The sequence below is a fragment of the Bubalus kerabau genome, chromosome 11, assembly GCF_029407905.1.
Source record: "Bubalus kerabau isolate K-KA32 ecotype Philippines breed swamp buffalo chromosome 11, PCC_UOA_SB_1v2, whole genome shotgun sequence".
Classification (NCBI taxonomy): domain Eukaryota; kingdom Metazoa; phylum Chordata; class Mammalia; order Artiodactyla; family Bovidae; genus Bubalus; species Bubalus kerabau.
The window spans coordinates 40,124,951-40,143,198 of record NC_073634.1 but is presented as its reverse complement, the minus strand read 5'-3'; the positions used below and the strand labels follow the sequence as shown (position 1 = coordinate 40,143,198).

The 18,248-nt window shown below is 47.3% G+C and overlaps 1 protein-coding gene across 4 annotated transcripts in view; it reads right to left on the bottom strand.

Annotated features, from left to right (window-relative positions):
• Positions 1 to 18,248, bottom strand: part of SPTBN1 (spectrin beta, non-erythrocytic 1) — a 212,922-nt gene that overhangs the window by 21,160 nt on the left and 173,514 nt on the right. For all 4 annotated transcript variants that reach the window (XM_055540110.1, XM_055540109.1, XM_055540111.1 and 1 more), the window contains 9 exons: positions 16,916 to 17,672; positions 15,899 to 16,101; positions 11,063 to 11,153; positions 5,943 to 6,089; positions 4,837 to 5,100; positions 3,140 to 3,364; positions 2,430 to 2,519; positions 1,999 to 2,277; positions 1,225 to 1,355 (listed from right to left, as the gene is read on the bottom strand). In XM_055540110.1, the coding sequence (XP_055396085.1) occupies positions 1,225 to 1,355; positions 1,999 to 2,277; positions 2,430 to 2,519; positions 3,140 to 3,364; positions 4,837 to 5,100; positions 5,943 to 6,089; positions 11,063 to 11,153; positions 15,899 to 16,101; positions 16,916 to 17,672 (2,187 nt within the window). The remainder of the gene's footprint in view (positions 1 to 1,224; positions 1,356 to 1,998; positions 2,278 to 2,429; positions 2,520 to 3,139; positions 3,365 to 4,836; positions 5,101 to 5,942; positions 6,090 to 11,062; positions 11,154 to 15,898; positions 16,102 to 16,915; positions 17,673 to 18,248) is intronic.

The following is an 18,248-nucleotide window of genomic DNA, read 5'->3' as shown; positions in this document are numbered from 1 at the left end:
GGTAATAGAACACCAACATGTAACAAAACACAGTCATTAAGGACAAAGGCCACCCTGACTGTGATGATGGAGGGCGGGGAGAGAAATCGAAATGCTCTGCACTGATGGCTCTGAATGTCAGGATTTCCTTTGACGTTAAAACATTATTAGCCTAGGATGCAGGAGCCATCCTCTGTTCTCAGGGGCTACATTGCCAAAGGGACAGAAGACATCCCCGTTTGCATGCATTTGACCTTCTCTGGGCTGTATGCTCTTCCCTGCCAGGAAGGCGGGCCCTGCTGCTCCCATTTCCTGGGTCCTGGGGGAGCAGCATCCACCCCACCACCCTGCTTCTAACTTCTCTCAAGGACAGCCTTCCAGCAGGTAAGTGGTCAGACAAGGACTCATTGATGCCCAGCCTTGGAGATGAGGAAGGCCACCTTCCTTAAAGAGCCTCATCCCAAGACAGCAAAGGACCTCACCTCCAACTTGCCTTGGTTAATGCCCAAAGCCGATCCCTGTCTGTCTGAGACACAAAAGGCAGTTCCAGAGAAAGCCTAAAATGACTACCACTGCAGTGAGCGTGTCAGTCTGGTATGTAACAGGGCAGGGTGCCACACACTTTTTTCTTATTCCTGAGGCATTATCAAGACTCAAAGTATAAGAGTTAAGAGTGGGAAGCTCTTTTATTTCACAAGTCCACATATTCTTATCCATCGCTCTACTATGCAATTCCTGGTGGCTTACATGGTAAAGAATCTGCCTGTAATGCAGGAGACCTGGGTTCAATCCCTGGGTCAGGAAGATCCCCTGGAGAAGGGAATGTCAACCCACTCCAGTATTCTTGCCTGGAGAATCCCATGGAGCCTGGCTGGCTATAGTCCATGAGGTTGCAAAGAGTCAAACACGACTGAGCGACTAAGAGCATACACATACCTCTCTACTACAACACTTCCCTAAAATGGATGACTTTCTAAACCCAAGCGTAGGTGCTCCTATCACCCTGTATACCCATGCAAATCCATCTGCACTCCTGACTCACGACACCAATAATCTCTCAATAGGGCTTGGCCAGCAGGAGAGAGTTAACCCATGAGAGCAAGCACCTATCACATAACAGCCCACCCTTCCTGTTCAGCACAGGTCTATTGGGTCTGTTTTAAAAATCTTCCCAAAGACTCAAGCAGGAGGCCCTGACCAGGAGGAACTGCCAGGCCAGTCTCACGTTCATGAAGTGGCACGCACCTTTCAGGATGGCTGTCGGCCACCAGGGCCCGGCTGGTCTTGGAGAGCTGGTGCACCGTCTCCGCGTAGTCCTCCACAGCTTGTTCCAGAATCTGGTGCTTCTTCAACATGGAGACGGCGCTCTGCTCATCCTGTACAGACAGGGGACGGTCACACCCACAGCTGCCCCCCACCCCCAAATCCAAGCTACCTGAAAGCGAGACCGGCTGACTGCACAGCACAGGGGAGCAGGAGGAGGACTTGGTAGAGAGAAAAAAAGCCCCAAGTGCGATATGGGCAGCGGAGTCCGGAGCATCTCAGGAGTGGCAAGGCGGACTGGGCCGCAGGAGCCTCTGAAAGATGGCCATGAGGGTGGTGCAGTGACGAGGACCCTGAGACATACGAGGCGAAGCCCAGGCAAGCCACGTGTGTCTTGGCTGGAAAAACTCGCCACATCTAACAGATGTGGATGATAGCATTCTGGTTGGAGTACTTTCAAATACTTTTAAACTGTCTCAAAAGCATCTACTATATTGTAAAAGACAATCTTTGGCAAATTTCTGTTTAAAAGAGGGGAGAGCAGATAAATACCATGATTCAGAAAAGAAAATTCTGTACCAAGGGGCAAATAGCCAGGTTCCAGCCACTTACGTGCACCGCGCTGCCCCCGTAAACAAGGCAACAAGCAGACGTGGCACAAGGATGCCACCCCCAGCAGCACAAGCTTCAGGTCTGAGTCAGAGGCTCCCGGGCGCAGGGATGGGGTGCAGGGGTGGGCTCAGCATCTTTCCTCACCTTGGCCTTCTCCTCGGACATCATGTACAGCTCCTGCTCGCTCATCCATGCCTCAGCCTCGGCCGCGTCGAAGTAGTACTGCTGGGCCCTGTGCGCCTCCTCCAGCCGCCGGTGCCGCTTCTCAGTCTCCTCGATGAGGAGGCCCCACAGCTGCTTCAGGTCGGCCAGTCTCTGCCGGATGGCCTCGGCGTTGAGGCTGCTGTCGGTGATGATGTTCTGGCTCCTCTCAAAGATGTCGTCGATGCGAGGCTGGTGCCCCTGGATCTCCTTCTGGAGGGTCTGTGTGATTGGGGAACACACACCCAAAGCTCACTGAGTCTCAGCAGCACGCTGCTTGTGCCAGGCCTTGAGGCCGAGGAGAACCTGCCTGTCCTCTGAGCTCCCCCTTCTCTGCCTCCTACCGTGGAGCTCGCCCCAGCAGACACGCTTACCTGATTTTTCTTTATTAACAGCTGCACAGTCTGGAGGTTGTGGCCGTGATCTGTGGAGGTCGCCAAAGGCATCCTCTCTCCAACCCACAACTGGAAGGAATTGTAAACAGGTGGTCAGGGCCACTCAAAAGGAACAAATATTTGATGCAGACAAGGGCAGGAGGGGACAGCAAGGAGGCCAGTATGGGAGAGGAAACATGTTCAACCCTAGTGGGAGATGAACAACAAGACCCTACAGTGCAGCCCAGGGAACTACATTCAATGTCCTGTGACAAACCATAAAGGGAAAGAATATATAATCTGTAAGTCAGTCACTTTGCTGTACAGCAGAAATACAACACTGTAAATCAATTATACTTTAATACGAATTCTTTAAAAAAGAAGAAATAAACAATTACCCCACTGGGAGGGGCGGCCCAGGGAGCCTGCCCTTCTTATCCAATGAAGGGTACAGGCTAGTCTTCCAGACCTTACTTTTATCCACAATGCCAGACTCTCCAGGAATCCCTATTATTTGTTGTTAAAACGATTGTTCTGGGGCATTAAAGCCCTCAATTTATCCTTAGGAAACTAGACAGAAATCTGGAGGTGTATTTTGTGTGGACACACAGGGCAGCACTGTGACAACTCAGCCCACCCAGGGACCGAGGCAGGTCAGGTACAGCAGTGGGAACCCGGGCTGCAGGTCGGCCACGCGAGGAGGCACTCACAATCTCGTCCTCCACGTCCCGGTTGAACTGATGGATCTCCTTGGAGGCCAGCAGGTTCTGCTTCCTCTCGTTGAGGGGCTCCAGCAGCTCCATGAACTTGGTCTGCACAGTGAGGCGCTTGCTGTCCACCTCGTCCGTGCTCTTCCCCTCCTGGCTCAGGGCCTGCGCCTGGCTCTGGAGCTCTTCTATCTCCTTCTTCCGCACCTCCATCTGATTCTCAAGCATCTGAAGATGGAAGACACACCCATCTTCACACCCGAGACGAAGAAAACACAGACAGTGATTTTACATGCTCCCCTTTGGCACTGACCAAAACAGAAGATTTGGGAATATTAACTGATACTATGGAGAGCCCAAGAAATGGTTCTGCATGGCTAGCAAGCCAGCAACTAGTGCTCCACTTTGTCAGCTGATTTTTCCAAAAAACAAAACAAAAACCTCCCTTTCTAAGGATTTTTAAACTTGGGAGCAATAGTCAAGTTTATCTAGGAACTTCAGAGGCATATGACAGGGGAAATAATTAATTACGGGGAAAGGATGGTCTCCATCTGCCTGTTCAGAAGTTACAAAGACACTGAAAACCAGCTTAATCACCAGGAAGGAGTCAGGTCTTCAGTTTCCAGTTCTTTTAGGCCAGAAGGATAGCTAACGTTAACCATCTCCTCTCAATTGCTTTAATCAGAAAGCTGATTCTTCTTTTTAAAAATACTTGATAATCAGCTGAAGACAGCCTAACTGTATATTTACGTGAGGGGAAAGGGTGAAAGCACAGCAGAGGTGTCTTGCCCAGGAAACACAACCCTGGGAAGGCCACACTGCTCTCCCCAGAGACGAGGGGCTGGCAAATACACTGACTGCTCTCTTAGCTGGGGGAGCACTTGGCCACACACTGCAAACTCAGCCTGGGGAGCTCCTGAAAGCTACTACCACCAACCTGCTTGCTCAATCTCATCACAGCTATTTCCTCTCATCAATGTAAATTCATTTGCTCTTAGAAGGACTCTGCTGCTGCTGCTAAGTCACTTCAGTCGTGTCCGACTCTGTGCAACCCCAGAGACGGCAGCCCACCAGGCTCTGCCATCCCTGGGATTCTCCAGGCAAGAACACTGGAGTGGGTTGCCATTTCCTTCTCCAGTGCATGAAAGTGAAAAGTGAAAGTGAAGTCACTCAGTCATGTCTGACTCTTAGCGACCCCATGGACTGCCTACCAGGCTCCTCCATCCATGGGATTTTCCAGGCAAGAGTACTGGAGTCGGGTGCCATTGCCTTCTCTGAGAAGGCCTCTATTGTTATCCAAAAACCCCAAATTTCGCTTATTATCTAAAAGTGCCCTGAACCACTCAGATAACTATCACATATTTAGACATTATACAATGAGGTATGCAAACATGGTAACTTTTCTTCAAGTAAACTGTGGAACTAGATGAAATGAACATTTACCATACTGCTAAGTGGTGATACCATCTATCAACTAAGATGATAATGAAAATATACTCCCATGCATGGACCCCAGTACTCCTATGGTGTCTTTCCAAATTGATTCTGGAAATGTCCCCTGATGCCACCAGAGCCCACTGTGCTGGGTGTGTTAAATCCCTTCACACTCCAAGCAAATGTCTGAGGACACGGTGGGCGAGTTGAGACCAGCAGGACCACAGCAGGGAAACAGCCTGTGGTGCGCCAGCCCAGGCACTTGCCTGCTGCTTTTTCAGAAGGATGTTGACGCTGGTGAGGTCTTTGCCATAGTCGTCAGACTGAATCTGACTCTCCAGGCCATGCAGCCATTTGTCCAGATCTGCACAGCTCTGGGTGAAGAGTTCGGCTTTGTTCGCATCGAAGAGCCGCTGGGCCTTGGTCTGTGTGGTGGATTCAAGGACTTCCCACATTTTATGTAAACCTGTGAGTTTTTCCTTCACCACAGCTTCTGTCTCTGGCTTTTCTGAAATGAGCTGCATTCCCTCCTGGAAAACACACATAAATACAGTTTGCAGAACAGGTGTCACTGTGAAAAACAAGCCTGACATATTTAAATTAGGAGTTACCTATTCACTCAACACACACATTTGTGAACACAAATACACACATGCACACATGCAGTCTTTCTATATGGAATTACTGCTCGACAAAATCAGTGATGGCCTGACTGGTTTTCACAGGCACGGAGCACCAAGTGACGGCTGGAGCTCTGGGATACTTTTTGCCAGTAACCTAAAACTTCACCCCTTCCACATCACCCCAAGAGACCTTAACACTTAAGGTCTGTTAAGATTTTGAAACAATATAGTGTATGAAGGAAGAGAAGGGAGGGTGGGGAATGTCACATTCATGTTCGGTTACACAGCAGAGAATCTTGCTGTGCCAAAACAATACAGTTTAAATTATTAAAATGAGAAATTTAAAATACATAATATTTCTAAGTTCTGTGGATCCACTCAATGTCTGCCACAGTCCAGCACACATAATAGGATCAACAGAGTGAGGATGCTGCCCCGGGGGCTGGAAGTCTATCAAGTGCAACAGAGGAGACACACAACAGAACCTCAACTCCTAGGATTCTTTACAAGATAAGGCAGGCATTTTGTGCCACCTGGTTGTGTTTCTGCTTGTCTCCTTTCTTGCTGGCTTGAAGGTAGGAGTTGGGAGGTGAAAAGTGGGACTGTTCCTGGCTGTGTAACTCCCATATGTGGTCATATAGGACTCAAATATGCTAGAAAACATGCTAAATACAAAGGAGCTCATTTCCACCCAGTTAGTTTTCTCACCACAGCCACACTGATGGAGCACCATCAACCCCTAGACTCACCTTCTCAATTTTGTCAAGCCATTCTTTGTTGGAAGCGAGTTCTGCCATAAAGGCTTGATGCTTCAACCATTTACTGTGCAGATTTCTGGCTTCATCGTAAGACATGTCCTGGGCTGTAAGCATCTTTTCATTGATCCAGAGAGACAACTAGGAAAGAAAAAAATCTGGTTCAGAGACTGTGATCACAGACATCAGCCTTTTCTCTGCCTGAAAACAGCTGTCACGTTGTCACACGCAGCACCAGGTTTCCATGTCAACAGACAACCAAACGTTCGCTTTACAACTCTGACCCGCCTCAACAGCTACCTCCACTGTATTGGATGCTGTACTTGAGACCTGCTCCAAACTATGCATCTAACATCAAATCCAGAAGTGTAAAAAGCACGTTGAGCCAGCTTGCAAACTGTTTGGCACTCTTAACCAGCTTTCCCTCCAGACACTTGTGTTTAAAATTCTGTGCTAAGCAAGCTAAGTCACAACCTTCTTTCTTTTTCAAATGCCCATGGCTAGCTATACCATGCTAAACAAGATTAACTGTTTCTACTACATTTGGTAATCTTTCTACTCTTTTACTTCTACTATAAAAGAAACCAAAGTGCCTACTCTTCCATCCCTCCCTCTTCTTCGCGGACATTATCTACGGGGATGACAAACAGCATGAGGAACTTGCTTGCTATAGGGGTGAGGCAACCACGATGCCCTCTTAGCTCCCTTCATGTTTCAGTCACCTTCATCTTTTCTTCTACAGCCTCTGTTTGTAGAAGACCAAGAACACTTCACAGGACTGACTAAGATCAAGAACACTTCACAGGACTGGGACCCAGCGTGTTTGCTTGGATCTGAACTCTGGGAAGCCTCTTCACAGATGCTGCCGGCCACTGACAGATTTGAGCCTAGCCCAGGCCACGGACACGTTTTGCTTGTTGGCTCTCATCCCAACTTGCCTGGCTCCTCACTACCTGCCCGCAGTTGGCCACACCAGGGTCCTAATTCCTACCAGGAAGAGAGAGCTTTGGTTTGCCCAGTCGGAAGATACGCAAACGAACGCAGGGTCAGCCTGGAACCAGAAGCCAGTAAGTCTTCAGGGGCAGTGCCCTTCTTCCATGTGACCATAAGAAGCCACTCTTGCACCAGCTGCTGCCATAACAAATCTGCACCCAAACTGTGTCATGGGCCCACCACCAAGGGTTTAGAAATGGTGTATAAACCCCTACACAACCAACCATTCTGAAGCCATTCCCTTGCACTTTGGGCAGCTGCTGGGAGAGGCTTCCCCATAAGAGAGCTCTCATAACACAAAGTCTGTTCTCTGGGAACCACGTCAAAGAGGAGGATGCAGGTCCCGGGAGGACCCCAGCTCTGCTTGTGGCTGAACCCCCAGGCGCCCTCCCCTACCCTTTTCAGGAGACCAACCACCATGTATGGGAGGGAGGGGGGTCAAAAGCAAAAGTAGTGAGATTTTTTATGTCACTCTTTATTAAGGAAAAAACGGCAAGTCCCATAAAGCCCTTGGTAAGCAAGGACCATAGATCTGTTACACACCAACCAAGGCACTGAATTTCCTACTTTAAAAGAATCACCTACTTCCCTTCCAGTTATCTGAGTAGTTAAGGCCTGAAAGGCTAAGGCTATTCAATCTAAGGAGAAAAGACGTTAAGAGGAAAGCAAATGGAAAAACTTTACCCTGTATTCTGCACGTGCACACTAAACATAATAAATGGCAATGATCCAAAGTGCAAAGGACATCCACATATTTGCTCTATTCATAACCACCTACCCAAGACAGATTAAAAGAAAAAGGAGCCACATAAAAATCAGAGGCTTATAAACAAATCTGCTCTTTGCTGAACACATCATCCTACAGATAAAGCAGCATGTGACACAGCACAATGAGACAGAGCTGTGGAACTTGCTAGTTCATCAGACCTCTATCAGCATTCTGGAATCAGACCCATAGTTATTATCCGTGGGCACTGACAAAGGTCATTTAAGAATATGCTCATTCTCTGCAGAATACAACACTGTGCAGATTGGAAAAGGATAGGAACAAATGCTTTGATCACTGGATTAAGCTCAAAGCAAAGCGCTGAACCCGCTATGCCGGTGCCACCGTGTTTAGTTATGCTGCCCTCCAGGGGAGGAAGAAATCAGTTTCAGAAAACAGGAGGTACGGAGACAGGGAATAGAATAGAAAAGCAGGACTTTTTAAATCACTCATTTTTCAGGGTATCATATTAAAATAACAACACAAAAAACATGATGCTCTTTGCATCGCCATCTATAACTGTGATTAGCTGGGCCCTGCTCATCCTCCCTGCACTGCGGCAGTGAATTTCCCCCTCCGGGAAGGTATTCGTGGTGGGTGGCAACAATGGCAGAGCTTACAACCCAGCCTCCTCTAGCCTCCAATCAACCAGGAAGGGGGTGTGGCAAGGGGACCACCTGGATTTCCTAGACCTTGAACAGTACCAACAGCAAGCAGCAGCATTAAATCTGACTTCTGGGTGCTCTGTAAGTATCCACCAACACAGTAAGAAGTAGGTTTTCATATATAGGGCTAGTCCACCCACAGACTCCTTCTCAGAGATTCTGGTTTAAAACGGGCGTATTTTAATGAGGCTAAATAATGGAAAATTAATAAAGAAGAATATTCCTTAATAATAATAGCACCCTTTGCTGGTACTTCTACACCGAGGGTTTTGAAGCCCCCAAACCTGACCTAAATTCCATCACTTTGTAGAAACTACTGGGCTTCCCAGGTGGCTCAGACAGTAAGGAATCTGCATGTAATCCAGGAGACCCGGGTTTGACCCTTGGGTCAGGAAGACCCCTAGAGAAGGGAATGGCTACCTACTTCAGTAGTTTTGCTTGAAGAATTGAACGGACAGAGGAGCTGGGCGGGCTACAGTCCATAGGGTCACAAAGAGTCAGACACGACTGAGTGACTAACACTTTGACACATTTTGACAAACCTGACCTAAATTCAGTCTTTATTTGTAAACTATATTTGCTGAGGCGGTACCCCCAGCAGATCCTATGGTTGTACTAACTTTTAACAAGGTTCAAGGAAAGAAAAAATAGATAAGCCAGGGAGACCTGACACAGCAGTCACAAAGAGACCTGCAAATCATCTCCAGGACAAAGAAGCCCGGCCAAAACCTCTGGGCACTCTTGGAGGGGAAATCACACAGGGCTGAGCGCTCTGGGTGTGCCTATAGGTCACTGGTGTGTGTTAGGGAGTAAATTCCTTGTAACCAAGGACACTCATCTGGAACAAGAATTAACAAAGATCTAAAGATCTACTGAAACTATTTCCTGTGATTCTACTTGGAAGGACTACATCTTATCTACTTACTTTTCCCACATGTTTCTATTTATGAATCCACACGGATGTGAATGGAAAATCAGGGGCTGGAAATTTCAGCTGAGCCTCTCTCAAAGGTTCCTCTGTCCCCTCACTTCCTGCTTATTTCCTGGCATTCTTTTCCCTAAATTCAGTCCAGATTTCACCATGCTCAGGTCAATGGATTTCATCTCAGTAATCTGTTCTTTAAGCAAAGGGATGGGGGTCCCACTGGTTTCCCCAGCAAACCCCCTTCCCATCTGATGTGAGGTTAAAACAAGTCACTGGTGGGGCTTCAAGGGCAACGTTAAGGTACTTCAGGGACTCCCAATCTGGGGAGGGCACAGCCCAGGCTGCAAACGTCTCTTGACAACTTTTCACTCCCTCCAGGGCTGAAGGACCACTTGGTATTCACTGCAGCACATCATGCGACTCTACACAGCTAACCCTGAATCCATTACTCTTCCCTGGGTCTTGTCTGGAGACATGAATGCCTCTTTAAACAAGCATCCTATTCAAATGGGTTATTCATGCTCGGGAGTGACTTAAAGAGGCACTCCTGGCCTCGCCTGTCTGGCTTCAGGCAAACCCCTCCAGTGACCCAGATTCATCAGCATGGCCCTGAACGTCAACAGACCCTAAGCCACACAGTTGAGAGGCTTTGCTTCCTTCGTAAGGTTTAGCTGCTGGAGCACCCATTTTAAGATTCACAGTAAGAGAGCAGTTTAATGGACATGAAGGATTGCTTCTGTCTCTGGCTCTGATTCAACTGTTATGAGAGCCATATTTAACACACAGCTACAAGTCTGCATGCAAAGGATTCGTGAAGTGTCTGGTCATATTCTTAGCATATGACCTTGATCCTCCCCTCTCCATCTCCAGTTCCCCTTCCCCAAGATCCCTACAGCTTCCCTTGGATATTTTTCATCCCACTTCTGCCTCTGATGAGATTTAGTCTAATAAACTAGAGACGACCGAGTCTCACCATGGTTCTCTGGTGGATAGTGAAATACGATGTGCTTGTGATCTCACGCATGTTAAGTCAGCTAGATGCTTCCTTCCAACCAGCTTGCAGAGAGGTTGCGTTTTACTGGCTAACTTTAGTTTTCCCAGTTTGTTTATGCACGTATCAGGGGAGTATGAAATAGTTTAAGAATCATCAGATGAATACCACATGTTAAAACTCAAGAGTTTGAGATCAGGATTACTGCTCTTGGCAGGAGACTGAAGGATGGATATTTCAAGATCTTCAATGAGTAAGAAAACTGTGTGTATTTTTGAAATCCTTCTTCTTACCTCGGTAGCCAACTGCAGTTCCTTTCATTTCTTTCCTTCCCTACTAGTAACTCTGCCTTATTTTAAATAATAGATGCTTGTAGGCTATAGAATATTTGAGAATATCAGTGTCTTTGACCATGGTGATGTTCTACATCTGCACTGTCTATACAATATGGCAGCCATGAATCACAGTTGGCTGCTGAGCACTTAAAGTACAGCCAGCGTGATGGAACAACTACAGTCTTAACTCCATTTAAAATGAGGCCGCCACATGTGGTTATTATCTGCTGTGTTGAACAGCACAGTTCTAGACTGTAATAATCTGTTTACTCTAAGTGGTAGCTTGTAGGCTGGAGAACTGACACTGCCCCACCTGCAAATTATATAAGTGATGTGAATTTCTGGCCTCAGTTCATTTTACAATCCCAAGGGCTCTTCTGCCAAATGCTTGGTGGCTCTTGTTAGAAAAGAGGAAAGGAGGCGTTAAAGGGCGATGTACCTCCTGACAGTCTTGCAGGAATTTCTGAAGATCCCTGTTGTCCTTCAGTCTCATCAGAAGCTCACTGGCTGCCTCGCGATTCTTCCTGTGTCTGTTATAACGATAATAAAAATGATTTTTAAAAAAGGAATTCTTAAAATACAGAATTTACAATTCAGTTTCTTTTCTGGGTTTCTCCACGCGTTGAAAACAATCTGCTGACAGTTCTTGATTATGTCAAGGAGACAAAATAAACAAGGGAGTCAAGCATTCAAATGAGTAAGCCATGGTACAAGAAGCCAGAACACCCGTCCCAGCCACACAGCCAGTCAGGATGCAAGCAACAGAGCTTCGTGAGTCTGGTGCTAGGGAAAGACACCATGGGCAGGCACTCAGCACATCTTTCCATTTTAGAAACTGGGAAAATATAAAATTGATCTTTAGGAAGCTCATACCTGGGTGACAGACCATGTACACGGCTAAGAAAATACAGAAAACCATGTAACTGGCTTCAAAGAACATTTCCTGATGATAAGATTCTCATCATGAGAAAAACTTGTCCCAAACAACAATAAGCCAAGAATGAAAATTTTTAGACCTGTGAGATTGTCTACCTAGTCAATCCCCATCTTTATCAATACATAAGGGTAACCAAGGCTTCCAAAAGTTAAAGCACAAAACCTTAACCAAGAAACTTAGAAGAATTAGAAGGAGCTGCTGAACTTGGTGAAACGACAAGCGACACCAGGCGCTCACTCCACAGCTCGGATGCAGCCACAGGGCTTCTTGGCACACACCATGGAGGTACAGGAAGCCCCCTGCAAGACTTCTTTCCACTCCCAGGGGCTTTTCCACTGGACTGTGAAGAAGAGCCACGTGAATGCTGTGAGTGCCATGGACACTACTGCCTTCATGGGGTTCTATTACCTCGAGAAGAGCCATACTACACTGAGAATCGAGAAGCATCACCATAACACAGCTCCTCACACTCCCAAGGAACCCAAGTGCCAGCTGGCCTAAGTGCAGGGTATGAAGAATGGTGAAAAGTGAAAGTGAAAATCACTCAGTCGTGTCTCTCTTTGTGACCCCATGGACTATAGAGTTCATGGAAATTTCCAGGCCAGAATATTGGAGTGGGCAGCCTTTTCCTTCTCCAGGGGATCTTCCCAACCCAGGGATGAACCCAGGTCTCCCGAAGGGAGAGTGCAAATGGGAAAGTTTGGGTTTTCCTGCCAAGTCCCAAGGCAAGTTCTTGCTGCAGTGTCTGGGCAAGATCTCTTGACCAACCCCAACAACCCCCATGGCCAGGAGGAGGAAGAACATGACCTCTGATTCTCCATGAAGCCAAGAAAGGGCAGCTCAGGGAGCACCTGCTACAGGCCGGCTTTTAAAATTCCTTCCTCAAGTGCAAGAAGACCGTAATGGTGCAGGCGTCACACAGGTTCGCGGTAAGCACGGCAGGGGACACTGGCAGCACTGGTGCCGCCATCTGCCTGCGGCCAAGGGAGCCACGCACCGCCCTTCAGGCCCCAGATCACAGGGACGGCCTGAGTGGAAGTAACACTGTCAGGCACCTGCTCAACACATAAGATAACATTTTACTTTTTTGTTTTTAGTTGAAAGAGATTCTGTAGCTTCAGGAAAAGGGGTCTTAATGCGTTTATACCACTTAAGCAAAATGCAACAATAGAAAAGTACTTCTTATATAATGCTAAATTAAAACAAAAAGTTAATGCATAATCAATGATCAAAAAAAAATTCCAAGGCACAGATTAGAAAGCAAAAACCAAAGTGGCATGTGCTAAGGGTGAGATTAAAAGGTAGTAGTTTCCACCCTCTACCCCCACATTTTTAACACTGTGACTTTTATAATAATCATTTTAAAAGGCCTAAATCCCTTTACTTCAGTGCGATCCTTTCTCAAAGATGAAAACTTAAAAAAATTTTTTTTTCAAGATTGTGATTTCGGATTAAAGGAATTAGTCTTCTAAAAACGTGGGTGGGGAAGGAATGTCAAGCAAAGTCCTTCAAGTTCCCAACCCTCAAGTTCCAGTCACTGTTTGTACGGGGGTTTAAGAAAAATAGAGCAAGTTTTCCAGAGGAAGGTAATCTGAGTTGGAGTTAAGTCACAAATGCAAGAGTTCTGCTTTGAGTCAAAGGCCTTGAAGAAAAGATCTCATTTCTTTCCCGAGCATCACACAAAAATGCTGTCATGGCAAGGAGTAATCAGAGACACGGGCGGTTAAAACAGGTCATGCAACCTTGAAGCTCACTGAAGTAACAGCTAAAAATAACCTCAGACACTAAGAAAATTCAACATAGAGAGAAATACCACCAGAAGGAATCTTGACTGTATCTCTTATAAAATAAAGATTCACACATGCCCAACAGATTTCTACCTGGACAATTTTTCTCCACCCTGGTGTTCATGGGAAGTGAAACTCAGGGAGGTCCTTCAAGGTTGGATCATGGATTTAATTAAAGAGAAGGACCTTCCAAAACTTGGCCATAGTTTCTTTTACTCTTTAGAGTGCTGTTTGGGATAAGGTTAAATTTCTTGCTTTCTTTCCATTCCGCACCTCCTAGCCCTATAATGAGACTCAAAAGCTCCTCAACACAAGAGGCAGATACTAGGTTCAACTCTGGTTCTTATGAAAAGTGAAGAACCACAGGTAAATGAGTAAAGCATGCTGGTAATTTTTAAGTTTTGTTCCCATGTGAGATAGGGTCTGGCTTGATGAAACTGGACAGATTTACTTTTCTCCCAGGACTGCACTGTGGCTAGAATTTCCCTCTGAGCCAGGAAGCTCACACGTTCCTACTCCCCTTGAGCAGGCTTGGACTGCAGGCTCCTTCCCACCACGTCAAAGGCACTATAAAGGCCACTCAAACCCTACCCACATCTGATAAGTCAGTGTCTTTGTTCTAGCACTTTTTCATTTCAACAAACTCAGCGGTAATCGATAAGATTTCTGGAATGTAAGTACGTTATAATGATTTTGCATTCTACAAAAATAGCTTCATGGGAGCGTCAGAATGTTTCTGGATGGGGATCAGATCCCGAAGGTTCAGATATTTACTTAGCTCATGCTCCGACAGCACCTGGAACTCAGATTTGTATATTTTTATAACAGACCAGTATCCTCTGGGGTCAAGTTTCAGATTTTGAGGTCTCTGGGGATATTAAAGTGAAACCAGAATTCGGGGAACATATGCTGAGGAAAGTTAGAAAATGTAATCCTTCTGAGGGTAAATCACCAGAAAGCCCCGCCCCCTTCTCTCTCCGTTAAGCTTAAGGACAGCAGAGGATCCTCTTCCCACTGCTTTTAACAACAGAAATCCCCAGGAGGCCTTGGAACCCCAGGCACCCAGGCTCTGAGTCAAGGACAAAAGGAAGCTTAAGCTGCAACAAAGAGCTGCTAAAATGTTCTCTCTTATCCAGGAGTCTCCAGTCTTGACAACATCACCTGCTTCCAACAAGCCCTTGCAGCTGTGGCATGGGGGTGGGGTGGGGGGAGATCAACACACTGAGGAAGCGGCCAGGCAGCTGCAGGCCCGCCTAAACACAAGTGTCCCCAGTGGCCCAGCCCATCTTCAGGAAACCAGCTGTGTGCACCTAACGTGGAGGAACGTGGGATATCATGTTTACAAAATAGTGAGATTTAACACCAGGAGAAAATGAAATTCTTTTCTCCTTGTTAAAACTGTCTTACTCAATCCTTGTTTCTCATACTCATTTGAAGGTGGAGAGATTTTTTTTTTGTAGCTGTTTTAAAAGCAACAGATGCAAAATTATAATCTGCCTTATATCCTATTCCCACAGTACCATCCTTAGAGCATATGGTTTAGGATCTGAATCAGTGCACAGGACTGGCTAAAGCCAGGAGCACAATCTTTATGGGTAACGAGTTGGTCCCCTCTCCACTGCAGATCATGGCACGTTTGTGTGGCCCAGGGTCCCAGGACACCCTCTCGGACACGGTAAGTAAGGAACTGTTCCCCACTGGCAGGTCTTCCTCCTCATTGCACTGGAAGGTCAGAGGAGCCTTGAGGAAGAGCTTGTTTCTTGATGACATCATCTCACAATGAGCCTGTAAATCTGGCCCAAACTGGGACTAGAGGAGATCAGCTGTAACAGAAACTGGTGACTGACTCAGACAGGCCATTCCTGGAGAGAGATGGCCAGAACAGGCCAGAACCAGGCCAGGCTGTGTGTCCAAACCAGATCCACTAGACCTCCCGCTTTAGAAATAACCAAGGCAGAGTGAGTGTAGGAGAGAGGGTCTGACACAGAATGTGGCCAGGAAGAAAAATCTCTTGGAACTGAAAATAAAAACAAAACAACAACATCTAATGGTGGAGAGAGCTTGGCTGAAGAGGAAAAGGTCTTTTCTCATAAACAAGATGCCAATACAGCATTATCCTTAGGCCTTCTAGTAAAAGCCTAAATGATGCTCCCTTTTTGGCTCTGCCAGGTACTCAGGACAAGCAAACCTTGCCCCTCTTCCCTACCCTTCCTGAGACCTCAGAGGAGTCTTGCTTGGATGAAGGTGAACGTGGGTTTGGCTGGATGGGGAAGCGTCTGGCTCTCAGGGTCCCACTGGGTGATGTGCTGTGTGTCACCTCTTACAGGGTAGGCTTATACGCCACTGCTACTCAGCACTCCAGCTCTATAAATCTTTGATTAGGGATTAGCTTGGCTTTTCAGGCTTTCTTTTGTAGATTCAGTTTTACTAGAAGCCCATATCCTGCCCACTTTGGAATTTAAACCCACAGCCCCCAAGATGTTGGCCAATGGTACAGATGCTTGAGAGCCCCAGGGTGCAAGACTCCCTTAAGAGCCCCAGGACTCCGCACCTGTCATCGATGGAGTCCACCTTCTCCTGGATGCGATCCGAGTTGATGTTCCCATCGCTCACCAGCCTCCGGCCCGTTTCCACAACCGCGTTGATTTTCTCCTCATTGGCATCCATGGTAGTCATGAAATCCTCTTGTTTTTTAATAGCTGCTTCAGCTCCTTCCAAGGTGGTGGGCATTTCAGTATGGGCCAAAACATACTCCTTAATTAAAAAGGGAAAATCACAGCAGGATGAAAAATCATGAGATACAACTTGCCTTCAGAATATTAAAAAAAACACCAGTCTTCCCCATTTCCTTGCAACACACTTTGCAACAACTGCTTTGTCACACTTAGCTAAAATTATCTATGGAGTCAGATAATACAAAAAGTTGGGAGGTGGGGAAAAATTCCAATGAGATGCCAAAAGTGACTATATTCCCATAAGTGGTTAAATGCTCTCATTTTTCCTCCAAAGCAAGTGAGGGAAGTAAATGAAGGTTTGTGCATCAGCCACAAGGATCCGCTCATGTGCCCATAAGGTGATAGCAACAGACACTTCAAACCTAATCTTTCAAGAGACATTATCAACCCTGCTGCTGGTGACCATCCTTAGCTCTTTCTCTAATTTCTGCATTGTGTCACTTGATCAAGACCCTGACCTTTCTAAGAGCAAGGAAGACAGAACCATTCAGAAAAAAAAAAGTTCCCCCCAAATACTTTTAGATTGGATTAATACATCTCAGAATGTTGCCAATGTAATGAACTATATCACAGTATGATGACATACTATGAGACATTAAGAGGTCCTAGACCGTTATTGTGGTGGAACTGTACTTTGCAAGGCAAGGCAGCCTCCATGGGAATCTTCAGTTCTATACCCTTCATTGTGATGGGCTTCAGTGCCTTAGAAGTCAGGGAAAACAAATGTCTGCCCATTGCTCTTCTAACTTCACACAAGTAGGTGTAAACCAGCAGCCCACAGGCAGCCGAGGCCCAGCCTGATGGGGAGGACGCCAAGCGGTGAGGGACGTTACCTGGTTGTTCAGGAAGGCTTCGGCCTGCTTGGTGTCCCGCAGGAACTGCTGGTGAGCATGGGACTGGGAGAGGAGGCTCTGCCTGTTCTCCCACATCTTGTGGAGCTCGTTCCAGCCTGTGTCCAGGGCCTGCAGCCGCTGCCGCAGGAACATGTACTGGGCGTCTGTCTGGCCCTGGGTAACCATCTCGCCCATGTCCCTCATCTTCTGGTAGTCCTCCTCGTAGTTGTCGATCTCGTTTTTGATGTTCTCGTGCTGTGTGAGGAGCTTCTCGGCCTCGGTCAGGGTGTTAGGCATGTCCTCCGAGGCAATGGCCGTCTGTGTCCTGGAGAGCCAGGACTGGAAGTCGTCCAGGTCCCGCAGGAACTGCTGCAGCTTGCTGGCCTCTCCCAGGGAGGCCTCACGGTTCTTCAGTGTGGTCTTCATCTCCTCCCACACGTCACTGATCTCGGCCAGCCGAGACAGGATAGCCTGGGCCTGGTCGGGGTGCTCGGACTCCAGCTTCTCGGCCTCCTTCTGCAGGTCACTCAGTTTTGCCTCGATGGCCACGAGGTCCCGCTCCATGCCAGTCAGCTTGCGCTGCAGGGCCATGACACCCGCCAGGTCGTTGCCCAGGTCCTGGGTGGATTCGATGACTTTGGTCTTCTCCCGGATCCATGACTTGGTTTCGTTGCACTCAAGGTGGTAGTTCTGGATGCTCAGGGCGGAGAGGAGAGCGTCCTTCTTCCGGTCCACCAGCTCCCTGAACTGGCTCCACCTGTGGGTGCCAGGGTGGCAGAGAAGGCAGTGTGAGAGACAGGACAAAAAGCGGTGGCTAGACAATGAAATTCATAGTGATGGTCAGAGATGCCATTCTCCTGCCACCTCTGCTCTGACTATGTGCTGTTTGGAAAACCACCTCCCTCAGTATGTGGACACCAAGTATCACCATCGCAAAAGCTCAAGGACACACTCTAATCTGTAAGCAGCCTGACAAGGAGAGGGCCTTAAAAAGAGGAAAGGTGAGCAATGACAAGACATCTGTCCCCCAAGGTCACTTAACTCCTGACTGCAATGCACCTCTTACCTCCAAGCTGCACCTACTAAACATGTCCCATACCCCAAGGCTTCAGCTGCCACCACGACCCACTCAAACATATTATTCAATAGAAAGATAAGACCAGGACAAATCTCAAATGTGCTAAAACCCTGTTCCAGAAATCACTTTAAAAGGGATAGCAGAAATGCCACCTTGATGCCATGACCCACTATACTGGGCATGGGTCTCACGCAGGCTCTCACTTCCCACATGGGGGAGGGATGCCCTGAACCACGTTGCCCCCAGGGACACTTC